Consider the following 25,090-nt stretch of genomic DNA (forward strand, 5'->3'; position numbering starts at 1 on the left):
TAAAACAATAGCAATGAAGGAAGTGATAACACGATTTATAAACAAACCAAGCTCAGCATAGAAAATTATGTGGAACAAAGAAATCGACACCACGAAAAAGCACATAACAAAAATGACAGCAACAAATTCATATTTGCCAATAATTACATATCTGGCAAGGGACTTATCTCTAAGATTTATAGAAAACTCCAACACCAAAGGAATTAACAATCAATCCAATTGAAAAAGGGGCAGAAGACATAAACAGACACTTCACCAAGGAGGGTATTCAGGTGGCCAGCTAATACATGAAGAGATGCTCACAATCATTGGCCATCAGAGAGATGCAAATCAAAACGAGATACCATCTCACCCCAGCACTGATGGTAAGGTTTAATGAGACAGAAAATAACAAATGCTGGTGGGGATGTGGAGAGATTGGGACTCTCATACACTGCTGGTGGGACTGTAAAGTGATACAACCACTGTGGAAAGAAATATGGCAATTCCTTAGAAAGCTGGAATTGGAGATACCATTTGACCCAGCAATCCCATTACTAGGTATATATCCTAGAGAGGCGAGAGCCAGGACAGAAACAGATATATGCACACTCATGTTCATCGCAGCACTATTTACAATAGAGAAAAGATGGAAACCACCTATGTGCCCATCAGCAGCAGAGTGGATGACCAAACTATGGTACATACACATAATGGAATGCTATGCAGCACTAAAGAATAATGTAGAGTCTGCAAAACACCATAATATGGATGAACTTGGAGGACATTATGCTGAGTGAACTAGGTCAATCACAGAAGGACAAATATAGTATTAGTTCGTTGTTGTGGAGGGTCAAGGAAAGGTTTATATATGGAGGGAAACTTTCTTTGTTGGATGCCAGGGGGAGGGGAACACTGCAAAAAAAATGCATTGACCCATGTCACTTTAGTTTTGTGTATTTCACTGTACATAAATTATATTTCAATAAAATGCATTAGGAAAAAAAAAAGCTATGTGTCACACCAATGACAGTGGCACCACAAGTCAGCCTGCCATCCAAAGCAGCTCAACAGGGAGAACAAAAGGAGTCCTGGGGCCACAGGGAAACTCTCAGGCCCTTTTAGTTGGCTAAACAACATTTCAAGGGCTCTGACAAGTCTGCAGCCTTCCCATGTTCTTGTCTTCTGCTTCCCACGTTCTAAAGTCTTCTGCTTCCATCTGGTGACAAATGATGGAAACTCCCTAAAGCAATTACTAAAGGCCGGAGCTCTGGTGGCGTAGTGCCTAAGGCATTTGATTGCTAACCAGAAGGCTGGTGGTTCAAACCCACCAGCCACTCCTCAGTAGGAAGACTGGGCAACCTACTTCTGTAGAGATACTGCCTTGGAAACCCAGAAAGGGGTCGCTGAGTCGGATCCAACTCGACAGCAGTGGGTTGTTTTGGTTTTGTTTTGTTTTGTTTTTAATTGCTAAAGGCAGTCTGGAAGAAGGGGCAATGACCTGGGATTTAAAAGACCAATGGACAGAATATTGCTCTAGGGTATGACTGTGCCTTCAGACAAAATAAACCCCAGACATATAAGCAGTCCATGGGAAAGGGACCCTTGAAAAGAGATGAACGACACTGTACTCTCCTTGGTGAGCTAAATACTATCATCTACTATTATTTGGTATAAGTATGCTGATGACCCCCAGGATAAGAAATATGGACCAAATAAAACTAACTGGACAAAAGAACAGCCCAGTGATTTGGGTAAACAAGGTATAGGAACGGACCACTGGATAAAACAGACCCATTGGTCTATGCCCAACATTATAGGGATGGACAATGTCAAGGATTGACAAACGCTTCCTTCTAGCTCACCTGTGCGGTGAAACGCAGAGTGCCCACGCAACCCACCTGCCCTGGACGGGTTTGCCACTTCACTGCTCTCTGGAGTCACAATGCCAGACCGTAATTGAAAAAAATGGTTGACCTCACTCAACTAAGAATCAAGTATGCATGGCCTTTGCCCCCTATGCAGTAATTGCTCTCTCAGAAACAACACTTATGAGTGCTACAACTGCATTCTATATGTTAACAAGAAAGGATTTTGCCAACCCAGAAGAATGTGTTCAATTTAGCAAAGGAAAAAATGCCAAGAAGTATCTTCAGACAGATGACAGAACGGAACATGTGCAAAGAGCCCTTTGGAATGACCCTGAAAACTCTGTGCCATTTCTTGGCATTGGCCTTCTGTATTCCTTGAGTGATCCAGATCTCTCTACAGCCCTCCTGCACTTCAGACTCTCTGCTGGAGCATGGATTTACCACACAATCGCTATTCGACACCCTTTCCCCAGCTAAATCAAGCTTTGACTTTTTGGGGGTAGGGGGGATACGGAGTTGTATTTTCAGTGGCATATTGTTGCTGAAAAGTAGATAGTACCTGTTAAGGAGAATCAAACAACTCAACATCCAATTGATTTCTGTTCAGAATCTATACATCCAATTTATAAAGAATACTTTCTTAGGCTTTACAAGGGGGCAGAACTTAAGAATTGGGCAAAACCCATTATGAATAGTAGCATCAACGATGTCCTTCATTCTTATTTTATATTTGCACTAGAAATTCAGCATAATGATTCTTAAATCTTTTGCCTTATGTTTAAAGTACTTTGTTACACATTTTATAATGTGTAACATTTCATATTTCTAATCTGAAAAAGAGTAATTACATGTGTTCTAAACTTCTGTTTCTATATTGTTGAAATGACCACGTAAAATAAAAAATTTAAATTTAAAAAATAAAAACTCAAAACTTTTCTCCTCCTACTTCAAGGAAAGCAGGCCTCAGTCAACATTCCTCAAGCACTGTTTCCCTGGAAATCTGATAAAGTAGAATGCCATATGGGAGAAAGGTTTCCGGGTTAATACACTGTATGCCAGCAGGAAAGGGTATGAATGACCTAGAACTACTTGATAGGAAGACACAGCAGTCGGACTCCCCGAGTGCAAAGTGATTTACAATTGGAGGATCCACTGCCAAGACTCCAGAAGCTGTGTCCAAAGGCCCTTACAAGGGATAGTGGTTCCTACAGGGCCCTGGCTCCCATGCCCAGTTACACAGTCTTACTCCCTTTCACCTAAATCATCACCTACGGGGGCTGGAGCCCCTGGCCATCAAAGAGACAAACTTGACACTGTTCTGTGGGGATGCTGCTTCCTGTCTTGTGTGCATCTGCCAAGCTGAATAGACCCGTTCCAAGGGGTCCACCCGGGTCCTGTGTGTGGGAATGTGGAGATGAAGCAAGTGCACCGACGACCAAGCAGAGCAGCACGAGCACAGAGGAAGGCGGAGCACAAGCCTGCAGGAAGCAGATCACCTTCCTCTGTGCTGTGAGCTGTGAGCTGGCAAAGAGGGAGGACTAGCCAGGAGGATCCTGCCACAACTCCTACAGAAGGGAGGGGAAGCATCCCTGCTGCTCCTCAGTGCCAAGCATGAGGCCAAGCCAGCCCCCTGAGGATGCACTCTTGCCTGGAGAGACACACAAAGCCTCTGGAATGAGGCTAGTAGCTGCCTTCGGGTAACAAGAACTTCTTACTCCTGGAGTAACCCTGTCCTGCCTGGCCCTGCCCTTGGCTCCTGTGAGTCATTTGCTTTTTGCCAGCATGTCTGATGACCTGCCTTGCTCAACCCTCCAGAACTTGTGTCCTTCTGACTTCCTGGTTTGGAACCATTTTGTCTGTCTAGTACTGACTGTTCCTGCCCCATTTTTCACCCTTGTTTTTACTCTGACCTTGATCACCTTCTTGATCACTCAAGCTTTACTCCAGAGTCCCAAGAACTGTTACCTCACCTGGCCGTGTGAGCCCTGGGACCCACCCCCAGGGGTTTCAAGACCTGTAAATCTCTTAAATGCACTGGCACCCAGCTTGATAAGTGAGCACTGCAGTGCTCCTGATTCTGTGAAGGCTACCATAGCCCCAGAGTGATCTGAGTCACAACAGAGAAGAGGGCAGGAATCATCTCTCAACTCTTCTGTGTGGAAACCCAACATACACTGACACATTTTGCTTCTCATTTCTTTAATGTTTCATGCAACACATAAAAACCACCTGGTATTTGCAGTGGCCAAGAGGTGCCACAATCCATCTAGCGTAGGGAAGATGCATACTAAATCTGCCTCAGTGCTGCTATGACTCCTGGCCTCCCACAGAGCAATCGCATACTGTTCCTACCCACAAAACCCTGCAGTCCCCACCATGACTGAGGGAAGCACAACTAGATCTATAGGAGAAGCTACTATGCTTCTCGGAAAAACTAGGATTTTCAGACTCAGTTGGCCTGGACTAGACCTCTGAATTAAAAAGTGAGACTAGGGTACAGAATGTAGGATGGCTGTCCCTGTCCCCCACCACTGACTTCTGCTCCCCTAACCCCCTGCTCCAGTCTTCTCCATTACCTCTTTATCTGTGAGAGAATCCACATCTATCATCTTGGTCTGTATTGGAACCAAAGTTAGAGGTTCAAAGGTCAGGCTTCCCCGGTTATTGAAGTTATACTGTAAAAAGGAAACAGAAACTTTTACTCTTTTTTTTATTTATTGTGATTTGGGTGAAGATTTACAGAGCAAATTCACTTTCCATACAGCAGTTCACATATACTTTGTTTCATGTCATTGACCACAGTTTACCACAATGCAACAGCTCCCCTCCCACTTCCTCCCCATAGTTACCACTTCCCAGTGTCCGTCCCTCCATACTCTCCTGCCCCCTGAGCTGTCTCCCTGTGCATAAGCAGAAACTTTTACTCTTTACTTCAGGGAATCACCATGACCCATTCCCACCAGACATGACCAACCCTCAGAGCTTGGTGTGACTGGAACCAAAAGTCAGTTAGCCAGTCACCATTTTTCAATGAACACTTTCCATGGAGCTACTCTACTGCATAATCAGAAGCCAGTGTGTGGTGGTTATGTTTGTATGTCAACTTGGACTTAAAGCCTCCAGATTGTAAGAATAAACTCCTATTCATTAAGGCCATCCCATTTGTGGTATGGTTCCTGTCACTAGGTAACCAGAACACTGTGCCAACAGGAAAAGCCACACACAAGGTATAGAGGTGCCCCTTCACACTTTGTGGGGCCACAAGGCTCATTACTACCAGTGACAGAAGGAAGCAGGGGCAGGGCATGTGACTGTCTGAGGCCGAGATCCTGTTTGGTTTCACTTCACAAGACTACGCTGGGGTATCAACCATGTGGTCAGTCTTGACCCAGCCAGACCTGCCACGTAGCACATTTGTTCACTCCACTTGGTGTGGAATCGGCCAGAAGCACCTAAAAGCATGCTGGGTCTCGGCTCAATGCAGAGTCTTAGAGCGAGGTGGAAGGTCTCTTTAAAAACAGACACTTAAATCTGGCAGCAAAGAGAACATCCCTGCAGCCTCCTTAAAGGCTTATCAAGCTTTGTTATTGTTGTTAGGTGCCACTGAGTCATCTCCAACTCACAGCCAACCTATGCCCAGCAGAATGAAACACTGCCTGGTCCTGTGTGAACCTCATGATCCTTTTCATACCTGAGCCCATCGTTACAGCCACTGTGCCTATCCATCTCATTGAGGGCCTTCCCCTTTTTAGTTGACCCTCCACTTTGCCAAGCATGATATCCTTCTCCAGGGAATGGTTCTTTCTGACAACATGACCTAAGTAGGTGAGACGAAGTCTGGCCATTCTTGCTTCCAAGAAGCATTCAGGTTGCACTTCATCCAGGACAGATTTGTTAGCCCTTTAAGCAGACCGAGGTACTCTTAGCATTCTTCTCCAACACCGTAACTTGACCTTGCATGTAGCCATGTGGTTTGGTAACATGGGGACTGTGCCTTTTTACTTGTCAACCTTGGGGCTTCTCAGCCTCAGCAGTCAGCAGCTGTCTGAGTGAAGAAAAGCCTCTAGCTCCAGTGGGCCACGAGCAGGAGGCAGAGCTGAAGCTCAAGGTTGAGGGGCTTTCACCAGCCCCTAGAGCCTGGCACTTTGACCTTGGACTTAAAGCCTCCAAGCTGTAAGAGAATAAACTCCTGTTTGTTAAAGCCATCCCATTTGTGGTACATTCTGTCAGAAAGGCACTAGGTAATCAGAACACCCAGCATAGTAGATTATATGGCTGGCTGATTCAAAAGGGCCAAAAACAGTTCATTTCAGCTCACTAATGCCTAGGATATTGATCTTTATGTGTTCCATTTCATTTTTGACAACTTCCAATTTTCCTAGATTCATACTTCATACATTCCACATTCCAATTATTAATGGGTGTTTGTCTCTGTCCTTACTCATTTTGAGTCATGCCAATCAGCCAGTGGAGGTCCTGAAAGTTTTACTCCATCCATACTGTTAAGGTCATCTCTACTCTCTACTCTGAGGAGTCAGCTTTTCCCAAAAGGTTAAGTGTCTTCTGACCTGATGGGCTCATCTTCTGGCACAATATCGGACAATGTTTCAGGGCTATTCATAAAGTTTTCCAGTAATGTATCAGACCGTGTTTCACTGCTATTCGTAAGGTTTTCACTGGCCAATTGTTTGAGAAGTGGTGGCCTCTTCCCTCTTCAAGCTAGTTCCCTCCAACTATTCTATTTCCTTAATCACCAACAGGTCTTTAAAGTAAGGCCTAGTGACTGAAACCCCGTGACCTCTTGGTAGTATGGGTTGGGACAGAGCACAAAGCACCTGCCTTTGACTGCATGTGGAACCTGACCATAGTGTAACTCAGAGTTTCTCAACTTCACTTGACAAAAGTCATCCAGAGAGCATGCTGAAAATACAGCTTCCCAAGAGATTGATTCAGGGCCTGGAAGGGGCCTTGCAAATCGGCCCCTTTAACCAGCACCCCAGGAGCAGGGGAGACTCACAATAAGCTGCCTCTGGCAAACTCAGCCCCAAACCATGCCAAGCACAGGCCGGCCTGGATCTCCGTGAACTCAAGGGATGAAGTGTCCAGTCCATTAAAGATGTTCTCTCTAGTTTTGCAGAGGGCAGGAGGGATAGCCAGGAAAGTCCCCAGTACCAGGGTCCTGCTCCTCCATGGCTCCATGTTGGCCAAGGAATAGAATACTTTTGGCTCCAAAAAGAAAAGTCTTCATCTTCCTCCACTGAAGAACACAGCAAGTAAATGAAAGAAAGAAAGAAAAGAAATACCTTGGTCTTTACAGGAACCACCAGGACAACATTCTCAATGCGAATTCCAAAAGCCCCATCTTCGTAATAGCCTGGCTCTAAAACAAAGCAAAACCCAAAATGAGAAACAGCCAATGGAGACCGACACATACAGACCTTTCAGTCCTGGGAGACAACCCCACCCATGAAGGAGAAGACACAGGTGAAGGGCCCACTCATCCCAGGTGCCAGAACCCCAGATGCCTTCTCCCAGGTGGCAACTTTTAACAGGTGCATGAAGCACAAGAAAACAACCCTTCCGTTCCTGAAAACTGGCTACAAGTACAATAGCAAGGGATCCATTAAATAAACCATAGTGATTATTTGTAAGACACAGGGGCAGCCATTAAGATATACTCACAGAGACTTGGGAGGCAGTATAATAAGTAAGCAAGCCAAGTAGAGATCTCTGACCAGTATGATCACAAAGATAAAAAAGATGCACACGGACAGCAAAGATCAAAAGCTAACATACCAAGATAGTAAGGCAGGTTTCCCCTGAGCAGTTGCATTTCAAATGATTTTCAATTTCTGCTTTATACTGCTCTATAGTCTCATTTTTTCTAAAATGAACACATATTCACTTTTACAATCAGAAAAGTTATTTGTTGTTGTTTAGTTCAAGGTGACAGGAAGGAAAAACTATTTCCAAACTGCTTTAAAATAATTTAAAATTAAGAAACAACAAAGACTCTTGCAACAAAGGCTCGGGGACCCACGCATGCCTTCATGAGGGTCACCTACCATCAGTGACAATCATGCCCGCCTCCAAGGGCTCATCAGAGAACGTTTTGTAACTGATGCCACAAGGACCCTCGTGAACGTTCAGAAAAGACCCAACACCATGTCCTGTTCCATGCAGGTAATCCAGACCAGAATCCCATAAGGCTGAGCGGGCAAAGGAGTCAAGAAGGTGGCCTGAAAGAGAACACTTGAAGCTATTGGTACAGTACTTTTCAATTTACAAAGCACTTTAGAGATGAGATTTATTATGTCTGGCTCCAGACAGTAAAACAGATACCAATGAGTAAAAGGTACTGGATGGTTCAGATTTCAGCCCAACACAAGGAAGAACTTTCTGACAATCCAAGCTCCTGCAGAGGGCAGTACCCCAGCCATGCTGGAGTTCAGTCTGCAGCAGGAGGACCATTTGTCCAGGATGGTGGTAAGGGATGGACACCTGCAGTAGGTATGGGCTACGTCATATGTAAGTCCCTTCTCAGCTCGGAGACTCTAAGCTTTCAGAATTACAGACAAGACTCTAACCAGGATGCAAGGAGGCAGACAGGCACAACAGATGAGGAAACTGGTGTTCAGAGAGATGAACTTATGCCAGTCTGACCAACTCAAGGCCCAGCTCTTGTGAACTCCTGGTCCAATGCCCCCTACATCAGTCCTCAGGCAGAGGGGTATACATCTGTGGTAGTTAAGTTTGTATGTCAACGTGGCTGGGCCTGGTTGAGTGGCTGGGCAGCTGGATGTAGTTATTCCCCATGGTGAGACTGGTAACTGACTCCATAGTGGAATCTATTGGAGCAGCTGAGTAGCTGCTTTAGGGATGGGGATCTGCTTCCCGTATATAAGCAGCAGCTTTGGAAGTGGTCTCTAACTTTTTGGCATGCTTGAATCCTGCATGTAGCCGAGTCATTGTTCAACAGCCTGCCATGCCCTGCTGATCTTGAGACTTTTTCTGGACTTGAATTAGTGGCCTGTTGTGTTTGGTGATATTGGGACTATGCCTTTTCACTTGTCATCTTGGGGTTTGTCAGCCTCAGCAGCGAGCAGCTGCCTGAGTGAAAAAACCTCTAGCTTCAGTGGGCCAGGAGCAAGAGGCAGAGCCGAAGCCCAAGGTCAAGGGGCTTTCACCTTGCTCCTAGAGCCTGGCACCTTGAACTCGGACTTCTGGCCTCTAAAATTTTAAGAATAAACTCCTGTTGTTAAAGCCACCCCATTTGTGGTATGTTCCTGTCAGTGTGGCACTAGGTAACCAAAATAATATCTAAAGTCAGGATGCCAGAAAAATAAACCCAACAAGAACCCTTAAAAGAAGCACTGGCCCAATGCGGAAGGGCAGATGTAAGACTGCACCACCATCCACAGTCCCTGAGGCCTTCATGCCTGGTTTGCCCTCTCCTGGGAGCCACCCACATGTTTCCTCCAACACCACAGGTGGTCAGGAGAGAGGTACACCACTTACACCATGGCTCGGTCCTCAGCCTGGCAACCTGGGAGGCCCTCTGGGCTCAGTCAGCAGGCCCACGTGCCCAGGCTGGACCTGACTCAGGCTGGGGCTGCCACAGTGAGGGAAGGCCATGTTCTTCTCAAACTTAGACATGCTTGATTCCTGAATGAGAAACAGAGCCACCACATGGCAGAAGGAAGCACCTACCTTTGGTTCCAGCTGGGAAAATGGCTGCGCTCACAGCTATGTGACCCTTGAGGACATATGTGAAGCATTCCTGCCAAAGAAAGTCCAGAGGACAGGTTGCAGAAAAGGGGCAAACCCTTTCTGACATCTTGTTCTTGCATGGAAGGTTTTTAGCAATGCATGGGAAGAGGGTAAAAGAGAAAATAATCTGGCAGAAAAAAAACCTGGCCATGGGATGAACTTTCCAGAAAAAGTGAAAGTGAATTTAGTAAGAGAATGTTTGAGATGATCCCACAGGACCTTACCCTGTAATGAATGCTCTGACACGCTCTATGTCATGGAAAGCTGGGACAGCTAATAAAAAGTACTGATGATGCAGGCAAACACATAACTGAGCAATTCCTCAGTTAACACATAACACAGAAATTCCTGTGTCAAACACTGTGTTACATTTAATCCCACCCTTCACAATGGAGGCACTATTGTTGTCCTCACTTTACACAAAGTTTCAGTAGCCTTCCCAGGTCACACAGTTGGTCAGTGGCAGCAGCTGACCTCAGAGCCAGGCCACCTTGCTTCAGTGCCCGCACTTCTTACCACCATGCTAGACTCAAGGGTAATCCTCACTGCCTGGACAAGAAGGTGGCTATTCAGAATGTCATATGGTTTGCCAATAGGGTGCAGAGTCATGACTGAAACCCCACACTCCTCAATCTGGTCTGGGGCTCCTCTCACAGCACACAAGTCTCACCAAGGGTATCCTGGGCCCAAGGTCCAAACTCTAAGGTGCGGATGTACCAAATGGACAAGGAAAGGGGCTACGATATGAAATGTGCCCCACTGCATTAAGACCCTCCTGCTTGGAGAAAACTCCTGAAGGAGCATCCTTGGAAAGAATATTTACTCAGAGACTCAGCCAACATTCACCAAGTGGTGACTAGGGGCCAGTAGCTCACTGGGTTCATGGCACTTTCATGACCAGGCAGAGAGGTGAACACCCTTTCCTCATTTTTAGAGACAGGAAGTGACTCATTCAAGGTCACAGAGCCAGTAAGTAGCAGAGAAGATCTGAGGCCAGGTCTCTGGCTCCTATATGGCTCTCTCTACCTCATAGCTTTGTTGCCTCGTTTCCACATCAGACACCAGTAACTGAACAGTGTCTGTCACTGCAGAGGGTTCCTAGAGAGTTAACCCACTGAACTTGAAAAAAAAAAAGGGCAAGGGGGTTCCTTTAAGAATCAAATCTAGACACTGCTTGTAAAGCATATATTCCACTATTCCACTCCCACTTCTAAAGAGATTTCCTGACTCAAGAGAAAGACCAAAGCTGTTTAAACTTGAATGTGAGCTGTCTTGACCTTAACAGAATGCTTTTAAAATTTCGCCAAATGGCTTACCCTCCGATAATTAATTCAATGGACCCCATAAAACAGATAAGCCTGACTCCACAGTAATGAGTTATTTTACTGTCCTGTACATAACTTTTTACTTATTTATACAATCCCTTTTTGTAAAAGCAATTATCTTCTTAATTAAGCAGAGAGGGCCTCTCAAATGTTTTGCCTCCACTTTACCTTCTCGTAGGCCGTAGGGGTCCCAAAATGCATAGTCCGGGTCACATCTGTGGTTCCATCCCTACCCAGAAAAAAGGGCAGATTAGTTTTCAGTCAAAATAAGCTTTTGCTAAAAAATGAGACAGTGTGAATACAAAGGTGGCCCAGTGAAGGGGTCTCCATTGCGAGCACTGTCTCATGGGAGATACCATCAGTGAGTCATGAACCAGTGGAGAAGGACAAAGTAAACTGGAGCCTGTTTCTAGCAAAAGAGGACCTGAAAGCCAATTCCTTTATTCCAATGACAAGGGGTTTACTGGGCAGAGATCCTGAAAACAGAACACCCTCACCTCCACCTCTGCCACAGAAAGCACTTCCAGAATTCTGCCAACATTCCAAATTCTGTTACCCAAGGGATGCCAACACCCTGAGCTCATTTTGTAATTCACCACTCTTCCGACTACATTTGGGCATGCAGGCTTAAAAGGTGTTGCTCTGGGCCACCTTGGTGGCATAGTGCCTAAGGCATTTGACTGCTAACCAGAAGGCTGGCAGTTCAAACCCACCAGCCACTCTTCGGAAGGAAAGTTGGGCAATCTACTTCCATAGAAAACCCTCGGAAACCCAAGAATGGGTCGCTATGAGTCGGATCCGACTCTAGGGCAGTGAGTTTGGTTTTTGGTTTTCTGGGCCACCTGCCCATCCTGCAACCTGTATGTTTGAGAGCACACCCGTCCTTACTCCTTCTCACGGGTCTCCCAGGAAGACCAACTCAAGCTCAGGTCCTCCTCTGAAAGACTATTCTAGAGGATGAATGTGAGCACAGCAAGACATGAAGAAGGCAGTGCATGAATCCAGGGCAAGCTCTCACTTATTCATGCACTCAGAATTCACCCCTCAGACAGGCCTATGAAATGAATCGTAACAGCAGGGAGAAAGGTACTCACTCCTTAGGACAGTCATAAGACCAGACTGAAAGGGCAGCATTTGCCCAAAAACAGAGCTCAGAAGGCAGGAAACAAGGACGAATAGAAATGGGGACCCAGGAAGGTAGCAGGTAGAGGGCTTCTACACTGCGGGGGTTACACACAATGTCACAAAACAACATGTGCATCAATTATTGAACAGAAAACTACTTTGCTCTGTACACTTTCATCTAACCTATAACAAAAAGTGAAAAAACAAAAAATCTGTCAGTTGACAAAGCCCTAGAGAAACTACAAGTACAGGGAAGTGGGGTGCAGTTTATGGGCTGAGGCAGAAGCTTTCCAATGGCTCTGAAACCTTGCTGTGCTTCTTTATTTAATATGTAACAACTTCCTGCTGAGGACTAAACATTTCTATCTGTCAAACAGCCTTTTGAGGGAACAGAGAAACAACTGGGCTATTTCAAGTAGGGGTGAAAAAAAGGACAAGACACAGGAACCAGTCCATTAGTGGCCGGCGCAGAATGAGCTCACCAGCTGCGTGTTCTCGGCCGGAGCTGTCCACCTACTCAACCGCCTCAACTTGACTGAGTCAAGTTCTATGGCAGCCCAGGTCACTTACTTGTATTGCGCGCCCGAGTCAATGAGGTACACCTCATCCAGGGACAATGTCCTATTCGTCTCAGGGACTGGCCTAGGAAATTTAATTAAAAATGAATTATTCCACAAATGCAAACATTTGGTGGCTCTGGGAATAGGGTATACTAAAGTCCCTTGTACTACTCTTAAGACTTATTTATTACTCTGAAATTATATCACAATAATACATTACTCATTAACTAAATTTTTCCAACTGATACTCACTTTCTACTGTTCTAAGACTCAGTCAACCTATTTCCAAAGGGAAAATAACTTCTATTTCTTTATGTCTCTCTCTGTCTCTGTGTCTGGAACAAAACATGTTCAAGAAAAGAGCTACCAGAACCAGAATCAACAGGCCCAAGCCATAGTCCTGGGAGCTCAGCCTGGAGTCAGCGCAGTGCTCACAGGTCCCAGGGGTCCAGGCCCTCTGCCTCAGCCTCCCACTCCCTACCTCAGTCTTGACCCATCAGGTACCTCCCAACTTGTTTCTCAGACTGCCAGACAGGCAAAAGGTGGATGCCTCAATGTGCGATGAAAAACAAAAGGGTTTTGCTGGGGAAGGAGTGTGTCCATGATACTCTTAAGTGGGAGTCATTTCTCACACAAAAGTGGGGTATTCTTTAAAAGTGATCCACTTTCCCTGTGCCATTTTCCAGATAACGTCCCTGTGCTGGGAATGGCCAAAAGGGGTGACAGCACTCCCAGCCTCCACCCTGCCATTTCCAGGTGCCATTCCCACCTCAGCAATGAGGCCACCAGCAGGCACAGAGCTGAGCAACTATAACAGACGAGTAGACAAGGACCCAGCCCTGCAGGGCACTGCCTTAAATGGGCTTCCAGTGGACCACAATGAAGACACTCCAAAGGAGATGCACATTTTTCCTCCCTTGGTTTAAAATGTCTTAATGCCTTCATCACATACAAAACCCTAGGGCAATATCCAGCCAGGAAATTCATCACCTGAGTTCAATGTGGGACAAAATTGAAGTCCCCTTAACATTTTTAGGTGAGATTACTGTCACATTTCAACTGTCTCCCTCACACAACTTCAAAATCTGCCCTAAGACTAAAACTTCCAAAAGCAATCATTAAAAAGGGAAAAAAAGTCTGTGGCCAAGACAGACTGGAGTGTTGTTTCATGGACAACATACATCATAGATAGGGAAACACAAGGCTCAAAATGCCAGGGCAAAATGGTTTCAGCTGGGCAAAGCTGGAGCCCAATGGCCAAGCCCAGTGACACTACTCATCATCTCCATGGCAGATCCATCTGTCCTAAACATACCAATGCCCCTGTGGTCTCACGGTTCAGCTGTCTGGGTCCAGGAGCTCTTGGAGACTGTTAAAAGTTCCCATTGAAATTGAACCCACAACTGTGGTTTCCAGCCAAACAAAGTACAGGCATGTGAGTTAAACATTTACCTCAAGTAGACACACACCCGGAGAGAACAATCATGGGAGAAGGAAGGGCTGCTTATGCACAGGGAGACAGCTCAGGGTGCAGAAGAGTATGAAGGGATGGACACTGGGAGGAGGTAACTATGGGGAGGAAGTGGGAGGGGAGCTGCTGCATTGTAAATTTTGGTCAATGACATGAGACAAAGTATATGTGAACTGCTGTATGAAAAGTGAATTTACTCTGTAAATCTTCACCCAAATCCTAAAAAAAAAAAAAAAAAAAGTTCCCGTTGAATGAGATGCCAGGCTCCAAGCCCACGGGAAGCAGGAGCTGCCTCTCCCCCTATCACAACAGAGTGCCCACTACTCAGTGATAAGAAGTGGGTTTTTATGTATGAAGGTGATGACACTCACAAGATGTTTGGACTAGTGCATCAAGAAGGCTGCTATTATCACGAAAGAAAAACACTCAAAAAGTCTGATCGTCAAGATTCAAGAGCTAAGACACAGCTCCTGCAGCCTCAGAGGGGAGAGTGGAGCTCATCTGACTGCATGTGGGGTATCATGGGGAATGGCAACACCGAGCATCTGAGTCTAAGAGGAGGCTCCCAAAAGGCAGCGGCCCAGGGATTTAGAAAATATCAGGAGGGAAAACAAGGCCTCAAAGAAAGCAACAGATTGGGGCTGGTAAATTTCCCCTAATTGTATGGTCTCCACAGATAAGCGGAGGTGGGCTCAAGGGCCTCTGGCAAAACACTATCTCTGCTCCGCTCAGGATCCAACGCAGAAGCAGCAGCCAAGCCCAGCCACGCGCTCCCCCGCATGCCTTACGCGTAGTGAATGATGGCGCCATTGGGTCCCGTACTGGAAATCGTTGGGAAGCTCAGGTCCACAAAGTCAGCCTGTTGCCTGGAGCAGAGAGACCAAGGTTGAAGGTAGGGGACAACGACTGTGCAATGTGACTGCCCCGCACTCCTCCACACACACATACACAACAGACAGGCCAGCTTCATGTTTTCTTACTGTGCCAAAAATCAGAGTCCTCCCAACCTCGTTCATTTAACTTGTCCAGGGAATTAGCACGAGGTCCATGGACCCCCAAACCCTCCTCACCTGCGCAATTCCTCAGCCTTGTCAGCTGCTGAGATCTCTGTCACGCCACCTTTGGGAACCTACAAGGAAGTGCTGATAAATCATCTGTTGAGGTAAATTAAAATCCTGTGTGCCTCGTACATGGCATAAGCTGAAAGCTTACTTTTCCCTCAATTCTTGTATCCTACTGCTCCCACTACAGGACACAGTTTATGTCTGATATTTTCAGCAGGGAGAGATTTCCCAAAGGCTTTCCTCAAAACCTATTGAAGTAGAAGGATTCCTATCAATTTAATTTTCACTCAAGTATTTTGACACAGTAATATATCCTAAAAGCTCCCAAACCTTAATATATCCAGTTTAAAAACTCCAAAGCCACCCCTCTTAGGAACTCATCCTCAGATAATTACCCAAAAAAGATAAAAAAGATAAATGCCAAGATATTATTGCTGGGTTACTGGTAACAGCAAAAAAATGAAAAACAACCTAAATGTTTCAAAATAGGAAGAATGGGTAAGTTAATCAGTGCAGCCAAGAGATCCATCTCCATTGGGGTCATTTTTTAAGGCTTCACACCACACAGAAAATGCTCATGAGATAATAGTAACTGAACATAACAAAAGACAGTATCATGGCTGCACACGGAGACATGGAAACATGCTCCACAAAGATAAATGAGAAGAAAGAAATGTAGAGAAAGAAGGTTACATGTGGAAAGAAGGTTACATGTGTGCAAACAAGGGTGACATTTTCTCTTTTCCAATTTAAGCTACTTTAAAAGAGTTTAAATAATGAAAAGATTTTAAAGGAATATGAATAGTTTAATAGCGACACAAAGAAATCACCCTCCTGCCAACTACAAGGAGTAAAAGGGCAAGAAACAAATGGCCAAGTGTCAACTTAATATAAAAAGTTTGATGGTCAGGGAAGAGGTAACTATTGTGAGGAAGTGAAAGGGGAGCTGTTGCATTGTGATAAATTGTAGTCAATGTCATGAGAAAAAGTATATGTGAACTACTGTATGGAAAGTGAATTTACTCTGTAAATTTTCACCCAAATCACAATTTAAAAAAAAAAAGTTATGATGGTTTACACAATGGAATATTATGCAACCCTAAAGAATAACATAGAATCTGCAAAACACTGCATAATGTGGATGAACTTGGAGGACATTATGCTGAGTGAAACAGTCACAGAAGGACAAATATCATATTAGTCTGTTACTGTAAAAAGTCAAGGTAAGGTTTATATATGGAAGGAAATTTTCTTTGTTAGTTACCAGGGGTGGGAGGGAAAAGGAGGGAACACTGTTTAACAGGTAGAGACAAGTATTGATTTGGGTGAAGAGAAAGCAATGTACCAAACGTGAGTGACCAACACAGTGGCATTTAGGAAGAGGAAGACAGAGAGAGGTATGTGGGAGGTACAGACAGCAAAGATGAACCCTTTTGTACATACAGTACTGCATTGTCAGTGAATGCAAACATGGATATACAGGTGAATAGATGGGTTGACAGGCTGAACTATTAGGTGTGTCTACGCAGGGAAGAGTGTGCCCAAGATCATGTATAGGGTTGGTAGACAATGTTTCTATAAGTGTATTGGTATGTTCTGTAAGAATTTCCAGGTATACAGTAGAGCTGACAAGGGACCAGGTTGTAGACACTTCTTGGACACAGCCAGCCACCTGGAGAGAATGAGTAGTTGGACCTGTGGGCTCAGGACCTTAGTCACAGGAGACATCAAGCTCAATTGACGTAACATCCTACACAAAACACTGTTCTACATCCTACTTTGGCGAGTAGTGACTGGGATCTTAAAAGCTTGCAAGGGCCATCTAGATGCAACGATGGGTCTCTCCTCATCCAGAGCAAAGAAGAATAAAGAAAACAAAAGATGCATGGAAATAATTAGTCCAAGAGACTAGTACACCCTGCGATTCTCAGCCTGTACAACTATGAGACCAGAAGAACTAGATGGTGTCCGGCTACCACTGTCAACCACTTGGAGGGGGATCTGTGTAGGAGATCCTGGATAGAGAGGGAGAACAATGTGGAACAAAACTCAAAATCAGTTAAAAAAAAAAAAAAAAGGGACCAAGTTGGCTGGTCTGATAGAGCCTGATGGAATCCCTGAGACTATGGCCCCTAGCTGCCCTTCAGGTCTGGAATCGAACCCACTCTTGTGGCTTCCAGCCAAACAAAAGATAGGCATATGAACTGAATATTTACATTAGGTAGATACACTCCTTGGAGAGAACAATCATGGGAGAATAGAAGGGCTGTGTATGCTCAGGGAGACAGCTCGTGGGGCAGAAGTGCATGGAGGGAAGGACACAGGGAAGAGGTTAACTATAGGGAGGAAATGGCAGGGGAGCTGTTGCATTGTGGAAAATTGTATTCAATGTCATGAGATAAAGTGTATGTGAGCTCCTGTATGCAAAGTGAATTTGCTCTGTAAACTTTCACCCGAATCACAATTAAAAAAAAAAAAAATGTGATGGTTGAAACTGAAGTTCAAAATATAAAAAAGATCTTTCTCTCCTACTACAATGAGCTTGCTCAGAATACAATTGTAAGGGTCATCTTCCCACCATGAGATTCCCCTCAGCTATAAGAGAACTCCTGGCCCAGATGGGGTCCACTGTGTTATAGAATTTATTTCTTAATCCTTGTTACTGTTGTCTACAATAAAAAGAATTTTAAAATACACACACATGCACATGCACACACACGCACACACACACACACACCAGAATTCCAGAAAGAACAATGAACACTAAACGCAGACCGGCTCTCTTCTACCTCGTGGGCAGCAGAGGATGGGGGCAGCCCAGTTAGGATCACATGCAGGTTAATTTCTAAATCCTCTGTACCCACGTGTTTAACAAAGACCGAGAACCAACCTCTTTCTCCAGCCAGCTAAAGAGCTCACAGAGGGCGACAGCATCTTTAATCTGCGCAAACAATGAAGACATTTTTAAGTTATTATAGGAAAGCAGATGGCCAGAGTCAGAGCCCAGCCCACCGGGTCCTGGCTGACTAATGTGATACCAAGAGGGCTGCGCAGACAGACCCAAGCCACCAGCAACCGGGGCTTCACTCGCCAGCATCTGCTGGAGCCCAGCCCCAGGCCCCAGGCAGCTCTCCCAGGGGACTGGAGTGAACTCCAGCCCCGCAGGGGCAAGAAAGACAGGTCACAGTCAAAGGATCTGGGCCCCAGATCTTTCTAGACCTACCCTTGGCCTTGAAACCCAATCTGAGTCTTTTAAGAGGTTTCCCTCATCATCATTTTCACAATCATCCACATAGTTATCATCAATATCTCTTTGTATTGTGCCTTAAACTTCATAAAGGTCTAGCCTATGAAGTATCTTATTTCATTTTCTCATTAACTCTGGAAGGCCAGGAGACTGAGGCTATGAGATTACACACAACCTTGTCCCAGGCCCAAGGCCACAGCTGGTGAAGGAGCTAGGCCTGCTGCCAACCACACATCGCCCTTCTGCCCTTCCGCACAGGCTGCTCTACTCACGTGGGCTCGCCGCATGCCTTCGGACTCGGCTGAATTCTTCACAGCTTTAGCGATGCAGATGGGGGTGTAAGGCACACAGCAGCGGTGAGCCTAGGGGCGGAGGGCAGTAACATGGGAAGTCAGGCCTGGCTCCACTCACCCTAAAGCTAGGCAACACCTCTCTACCCAGCACAACACGCTTACAACAACTCGTTGGAAGAGAGCTTCCCCTTGGGACCCACCCAGCTGTCCCCCGGGGCCCCAAGACCACCTGCCCTTTTCAGCTGATGGGCCTGAGCATGACAGGGCCCTTCAGCTTGTCCAAAAAGAGAAGCAACATCAAACAAGTATATCTCTTCTATCTCCTGTGCCCTGTTCGAGACTGCTGGCAGCCAGCCATCAGCAAGGTATCGCTTTTCCAGCCTCCATGGCTGGGAGTCAGGGTTCACTGACCGATCAAAGCTTGAAAGAAATAATCCCCTTCTGCTGCACAAAGGAGGCTCTTTCTCACTCTCAGCTAATGCACGTGGCCTGGTGAAGGGGTCTCCTGAGTCCTCCCCCTTCACGCTCAGTGATCACACCTCAGCTACCATTTATGCTCTCATCTGAAAGGGCTGGGTAAGAGCCTGCCCAGTTTGACATCAAGTTAAGAATGCAGCCCTGTGATGGGGGAAGGCGGGCGGAATGCCACCCCAACACGTGCACAGGGCTTCTCAAAGGGCATCTTTCTCTTGCCTCTTCTTATTCTCTCACTCACATACTCACCCCACACAAAATCGGGAAGGCAGGTGTGAGGCCCATTTAGGCTGGAAACTGAGTGGCTTGCTGGAGGTCACACACAGTGTGACAGTGGCATGGGGTGCAATGGGAAGCCAGGTCTAGGCTCCTCCCAGGATGGCCTACTGCTCAGTAGAGAAGATACCGCCGGGCTTGCTACAGGCCACACAGCAGCCAGAGCCCAGGAGCCCAGGCAGCACAGTAGGAAAGGCTACATCTAAAGTGACCCAGATTCCAGTTCTGCCCAAAGTCCTAATTAACTGAGGAGATGGGTGTCAGCAGCTTAGCACTGACAGGGGCTCAGGAAGGCTGGGGCTATCACTAGCATTTGACCTTTGACAAATCCCTAACTCACCAAGCTTCCTGGGCCTCAAGTCTCCTGAGCCATTTAAGGTTGTGGGAGGTGAAAGAGAAGGGGATAGAGAAGTATTTCCAAATTCAGGCCCTCTCACACCACCTCCATGGTTCAGGGCAGGAAGCTGTACTCTTATTTACTTAATATTTTTCTTTTGACAAGTTAAAATCAACTTGCTTTATTAAACTCAATTTTGTCCTAGAAATAATTTTTACAATGGCCTCACATGCTGTATTTTCTAGCATACACCAAAATGCTGTTGAAACAGATACATTCAAATAACCAAAAATCCTCTTGTGCTACACTCTGGGAAATATGGGACAAGATCCCTGCCGGGTCTAAATCCGCAAACTCTCAACAGACTCCCGTGCAAGGGGCTCAGCCCAGGAGGTGACTGCTTCAAAGACAAAGCTGCCCAGTGCCAGGGCAGGTAGGGGCTGGCAGCTGGAGGACAGTAGGGTTTAGAGGGGCCAGGGTGGGGCCACCAACCTTGGGGATGGCCTCGCTCACAGCATAGCTGGCCTTGTCGCTGATCCATACCTTCTCCCTCGGGGAGAGGTCAGCGCACAGAGTCTTGAGCTCACTCAGGATGGACGTGTAAGGAAGCACCTGGATTCTGGATTCAGCTTCCAGGCCCAAGTCAAGAAGGAGGTGCTCCTTCACACTGGGGGCCTCTATGCGGTCACCGTCAATGAAGAGCCTGTGGGGGGTGGGGGGGGCGGGAGGTAAGAACACGAACACACACAGACACACACACACAGACACACTGGCTCCATCTTCTGGACTCAAAGCCAAGCAGCTTTTCCATCCTCTTCAGTCCTTTCCCAGTCTTGCTGCCCACCCTGTGCTTCTTGTCCCTGTGCATGCTGTCACCAGCCACCCAATCTCCTCCCTGATGCTCCCCTCCCCCATTCACTAGGCTATGTCGACCTGTAGCCTAGATCCCCATCCAATCTCTCCACCTTTATCCTTGTCCACACCCAGTCAGCACCCAGACTCAGACATCGCCATCTCTCCCCTGGATTAGTGCCACAGCCTCCTGACTGGTCACCATGCCTCTTGTCTCCACCCATCCTGTTTCCACAGCCGTAACAGTCTTTATAATTAACACATCTGATCATGGAGCTCGCTGTTACTGGCTCCCCATTGTCCTCAGGATCAAAGTCTAAGCTCCCAAACTTGGCTCAAACGGCCCTTTTGAGGTGGTCCCTGCTCACCTTCTGGCCTCCTACTCTGGTTCCCACCACAGTGAACCACCATGGCTCCTCCCCACACACCAGCTCTGGAAACTCCGTCCCCTCTGCTGGACTCACCCTGCTCTTCCCCCTCAACTGGCTCACTCATATTCAGCTCAGCCTCTGTTCCAACGTCATGCTCCTCAGTCTTCTCTGACCTCCAAGTATAGGTCAGACCCCAATGAAGACCCCCAAACCTACCCTACCCCTGAATTTCCTGAAGAGGCTCTCATATTCCCAGCTCCAACCCAGGACCCTGTCTGCCTTATTCACCACTGAGTCCCAGCACCTGCTGGAGACCCCTGGCACCCAGCAGGCCCTCATAAATATGACGTAGGAATGAAGAAAGCCGCCCAAACAGAAGAGCAACAAAGGGAAGGCTACAGCAACACTCTGTAACTGACAATTAAACGAGGCTCGATTCAGTGGGTTTTCCTGGGTAGTTTCTGATCTCTGACCTTCTAAATGACTGAGATGGTTTGTACTGTGAACCAGGAATTGAATAACTGAGTCTATACACCCGTTGCTACTGGCTACTAGAAAGCTTGGAATCAAACTTGGGGCCTGAACAAGCCCTTGAAGCAGGAATTTTGTGAACTAACCTCAGTCCAGGTTTGTCCTGATGTCCTCACAACTTATTTTTTATCTTATAGAAAATAGATACTTTCACAGGTGATTTCAAATCATTTGAGAATTAAAAGAGGCAGGATATAAATAAATGTCTCCCATTAAGGCAGACAAAAAGGAAAAGGGAAAAAAATGCAAGAAAAAAGCACATCAGCAAAACATCAGACAGGGAATGGTGGGCCCTGACTAGAAAGTGGGAATGGGGCCCGAGAAGCCTTGAGGAAGGACCTGGCCGGTGGGGGTGCGGACACTCACATGATGGTCTCCAGTCCTATGACTGCGTAGGAGAAAAACACCGGATTGTGCTCCACATCTGATCCTCGCAGATTGAACAGCCCTAAAAAAGAAAATCAAAGTCCCTGTCACCTGCCTGACTTGGCACTTTAAGGGGCAGCTTGGTGGCGGAGAGAGGAGCATCAGCCAAGTCCAGCTGCCATCCAAGGACTCAGCAGCATCTCGCAAAGGCGGGAACCTCGTCTGGGTTCCACCTCACAGCTGCAGTTGCTCACGTCCGCCACATGATGGCACCAGAGCTGCTCCTTATGCCATCACATAACCGTCCAGAGGCGGGGGATGGAAGAGTTACTAGTTAGAAATGCCCTCCAAACAAAGAGCTGAAATGGCCCGCCCAGTGGTGGCCTGCCAGGTCTGGCCCTGCAGCAGAAAAACCTCTAGGGCTCCCAAATAAAGGGAGGCAATCATTTTCCCTCCCTTCTGAGGTACATGACTTGGGGTCGAAAAACAGACCTGCCCAACCACAAGGGAGGACAAATGCGGCCTCTCATTAAGGGTCAATTAGCCCCAAGGAGGCAGAGCTTCCCGTCAGAGGCAGAAAGAAAAGCAGTGAGTCAGCAGGGCTGCAACCCATGAGTGGAACCAGAGCCGCTGGGTGGAGGACCCACCTGCAGCCAGTGACAGGAGGTTTGGTGAGGTCACTGCACACTTGAAAAACTAGGGGGACTGGCAGAGAGCACAGCTCCCTGATGCTGGCACTAGTGAGGATCCAAGTGCAGAACAAGACCCTGCTATAAAAAAAGGTACTGCCTGTGTTTAAAAACAAGGCTTCTCAAACGAAAGCAATGAGGCAATGTTTTTTATCTACATACTAGCACTTTAAAAAAAAAAAAAAAAAAAGATAGACCATGGGGTGGGACTGTACAATCTTTCTGGCAGATAAATGTCAAGATGGGTCAAAACCTTACCACACACATACCCTCTAACTCATAACACCAGGGAAAAAAAAAAAGTCATCATCAAGTCCAAGAAGATGACAGAAAATAGCACGAGAGCTATTTAAGGTCTGAAGATTGAAAAACTGTGAAGGTGTCAGAGGGCTTGGTCAGGGACTTTGTGTTTTCCAAGGCAGAAATGCTTCTGCAGTATTCTTATTGGGAAGACCCTGGGAAACAACAGGAAAAGTGAAAAGCATCTCCTATGACCCCACTTCTGCACAGCATCCATGACACACTGAGGGGGAGCCCCTCCCCAGAGGTGCCACAGCCTTGAAGAGACAGGCTGGAGGTGGACATAGCCCATGGATTGAACATCACCTGACTGCAACACTGCTCCTGGGCAAGACTCATTCCCCTCCCCTGCACGCTGCCATTCCTTCTCCTTTGATCTAATTGACATCTCTTGTACCCATTTGATGACATCATCTTTTGCTTATTCCCTGGCCACTCAGAAAGCCAAATGACATGAACACACAGATTCCCAGAGAACCAAAGGAGGGATCAGGTAACACAGCCAAACAGTGAAACCAGAGTACTCACATGCAATCTCATCCAGGGCAGTGACCACAAACCACACCACGTTCCTCTCAGACATTTTCAAACGAAGGTCTGCAACCTTTTCCTTCCAGGAGATACCTGTAAGAAACAAGTGTGCTTGAGACGCCAGCCCTGGTCCTGGGGGCCTATGAGGTCCAGTGAAATAAATCATCCTCAACATCCTTAACCACACAGCTCCTTCTTCTAGGGAACTCAAGCAGGCAGGAGGCCTAGGATCAAGGCCCACACAGGAGGCGTAACCGTCCCAGCCACTTGACTACATCCAACCCTATCAGCTCCTCTAGCAAGACGAATTCATTCGTTCATCCAACAAATGTCTGTTGAGCATCTGGATAGATATTAAGCCTTTAGGTAGAGATGTCTGCCAGGCACTGTGCTAGCCACCGTGGTTACAGCTTGGAGCAGTCAGTCCCTGCACCCTGCCCTCCCCAGCAGGGCTTACAGTCTAGAAGGGAAGGCGATTAAACCAGCAGTGACTGGGTAAGTAGGGGAAGAACAGGCAGTTATGAGAACACACGACCCAGCTGAGCGAATCAGCCCAGACTTAGAGGTCGGGGGAATATCACCAACAAGGCTGGCTTCCTGGGGCCAGAAGACTTGCCTTTTGGTGCCAGGACTAGGAATTCCACAGGTCTGACTCACTGGGACTACCTCTTTCCAATCACACTGCCCTGTCAGACATAGCCATGGCCTCCCTGCTGCTCCTGAGGGTGAAATCTCAGCCCTCGAGGGGTTCACCCACCACTGCTTCCACCTCTGCCCCACCAAGAAATGGCCTTGAGCTCAGGGTATAGCCCCATGAACAGGGTAGCGTCTGTCCTATCCACCCAGCACCAAACACAGAGCCCTGAACAACAAATGGTTCATCAGCAGTCCTTGCTCTTCCCTCTCCCACAGGCAATAGGTCAGAGGCCCTGCTTCACTTAAAAATTCTAAACATGCTGATGGAAAACACTTAGCTGACCCCCAGCCACTCACTGGCCTGACCCTCCCAAGCTGCAATACCCTCCGCGATGATGGCACACAGGAAAGCAAGCTAGGGGCTGCCCACAACCAAAGGGTGCTTTGCACATCACTTCAGGAATGCTGTTTCCAACTTGGCCAAGAGTCTGGGTTGTAATGCTTTCTTCCCAGGACCCCTCAGGGCAAGCTGCCTACATTCCAGATGTCCCCCATCCACATCGCGTTTTCTGATTCTATAGCAAAGCTCCCTCCCCGGCAGCCCCACCTCCTAGGCCTCTCCCTCCACAGCCCTCCTGTTTCAGAAATCCACACTTTCCTCGTCTCCCACAGGTGAGTCACAGAACTTGCTCCTCACCCACCACTATCACACTGGCCAAAGAAACCCCCAAAGCCTCTAAGGCAGAAGGGACAGGATCGCAGGTGGGCAGGAAGGCCAACCGACAAATGCTGGCATGAGAAAGGGAATGGAACCTAGAAACTTTCTAGGCTGTTTCAAATACCAGAGTCATGCGGTTGGCAGCGAGCAAGTGAGTGGGAAACAACTCAGCCATCCTGACAGAACCGAAAGGGTACCCGGAAGAGCTACGCAGAATAAACTAAGCCAAAGGAAGTGACAACAAACACAGCTCCTGCCGTCCTCAAATGCTCCCTGAGCCAGGACGAGGCAAAATCCTCCCACT

At 46.9% G+C, this 25,090-nt stretch overlaps 1 protein-coding gene across 1 annotated transcript in view; it reads right to left on the reverse strand.

Moving 5' to 3' along the window:
- Positions 1–25,090, reverse strand: part of XPNPEP1 (X-prolyl aminopeptidase 1) — a 76,131-nt gene that overhangs the window by 8,362 nt on the left and 42,679 nt on the right. Inside the window, exons 7-19 of the mRNA XM_007941538.2 lie at positions 23,430–23,525; positions 21,913–21,994; positions 20,285–20,495; positions 18,685–18,774; positions 18,056–18,106; positions 15,172–15,230; positions 14,890–14,967; positions 12,641–12,712; positions 11,114–11,174; positions 9,561–9,630; positions 7,916–8,089; positions 7,154–7,230; positions 4,427–4,525 (exon numbers count right to left, since the gene is read on the reverse strand). Coding sequence (XP_007939729.2) covers positions 4,427–4,525; positions 7,154–7,230; positions 7,916–8,089; positions 9,561–9,630; positions 11,114–11,174; positions 12,641–12,712; positions 14,890–14,967; positions 15,172–15,230; positions 18,056–18,106; positions 18,685–18,774; positions 20,285–20,495; positions 21,913–21,994; positions 23,430–23,525 — 1,220 coding nt within the window. The remainder of the gene's footprint in view (positions 1–4,426; positions 4,526–7,153; positions 7,231–7,915; positions 8,090–9,560; positions 9,631–11,113; positions 11,175–12,640; positions 12,713–14,889; positions 14,968–15,171; positions 15,231–18,055; positions 18,107–18,684; positions 18,775–20,284; positions 20,496–21,912; positions 21,995–23,429; positions 23,526–25,090) is intronic.

This window comes from Orycteropus afer, unplaced genomic scaffold (genome assembly GCF_000298275.1).
Source record: "Orycteropus afer afer isolate SDZICR_OR568_19922 unplaced genomic scaffold, OryAfe1.0 scaffold00082, whole genome shotgun sequence".
Lineage (NCBI taxonomy): Eukaryota > Metazoa > Chordata > Mammalia > Tubulidentata > Orycteropodidae > Orycteropus > Orycteropus afer.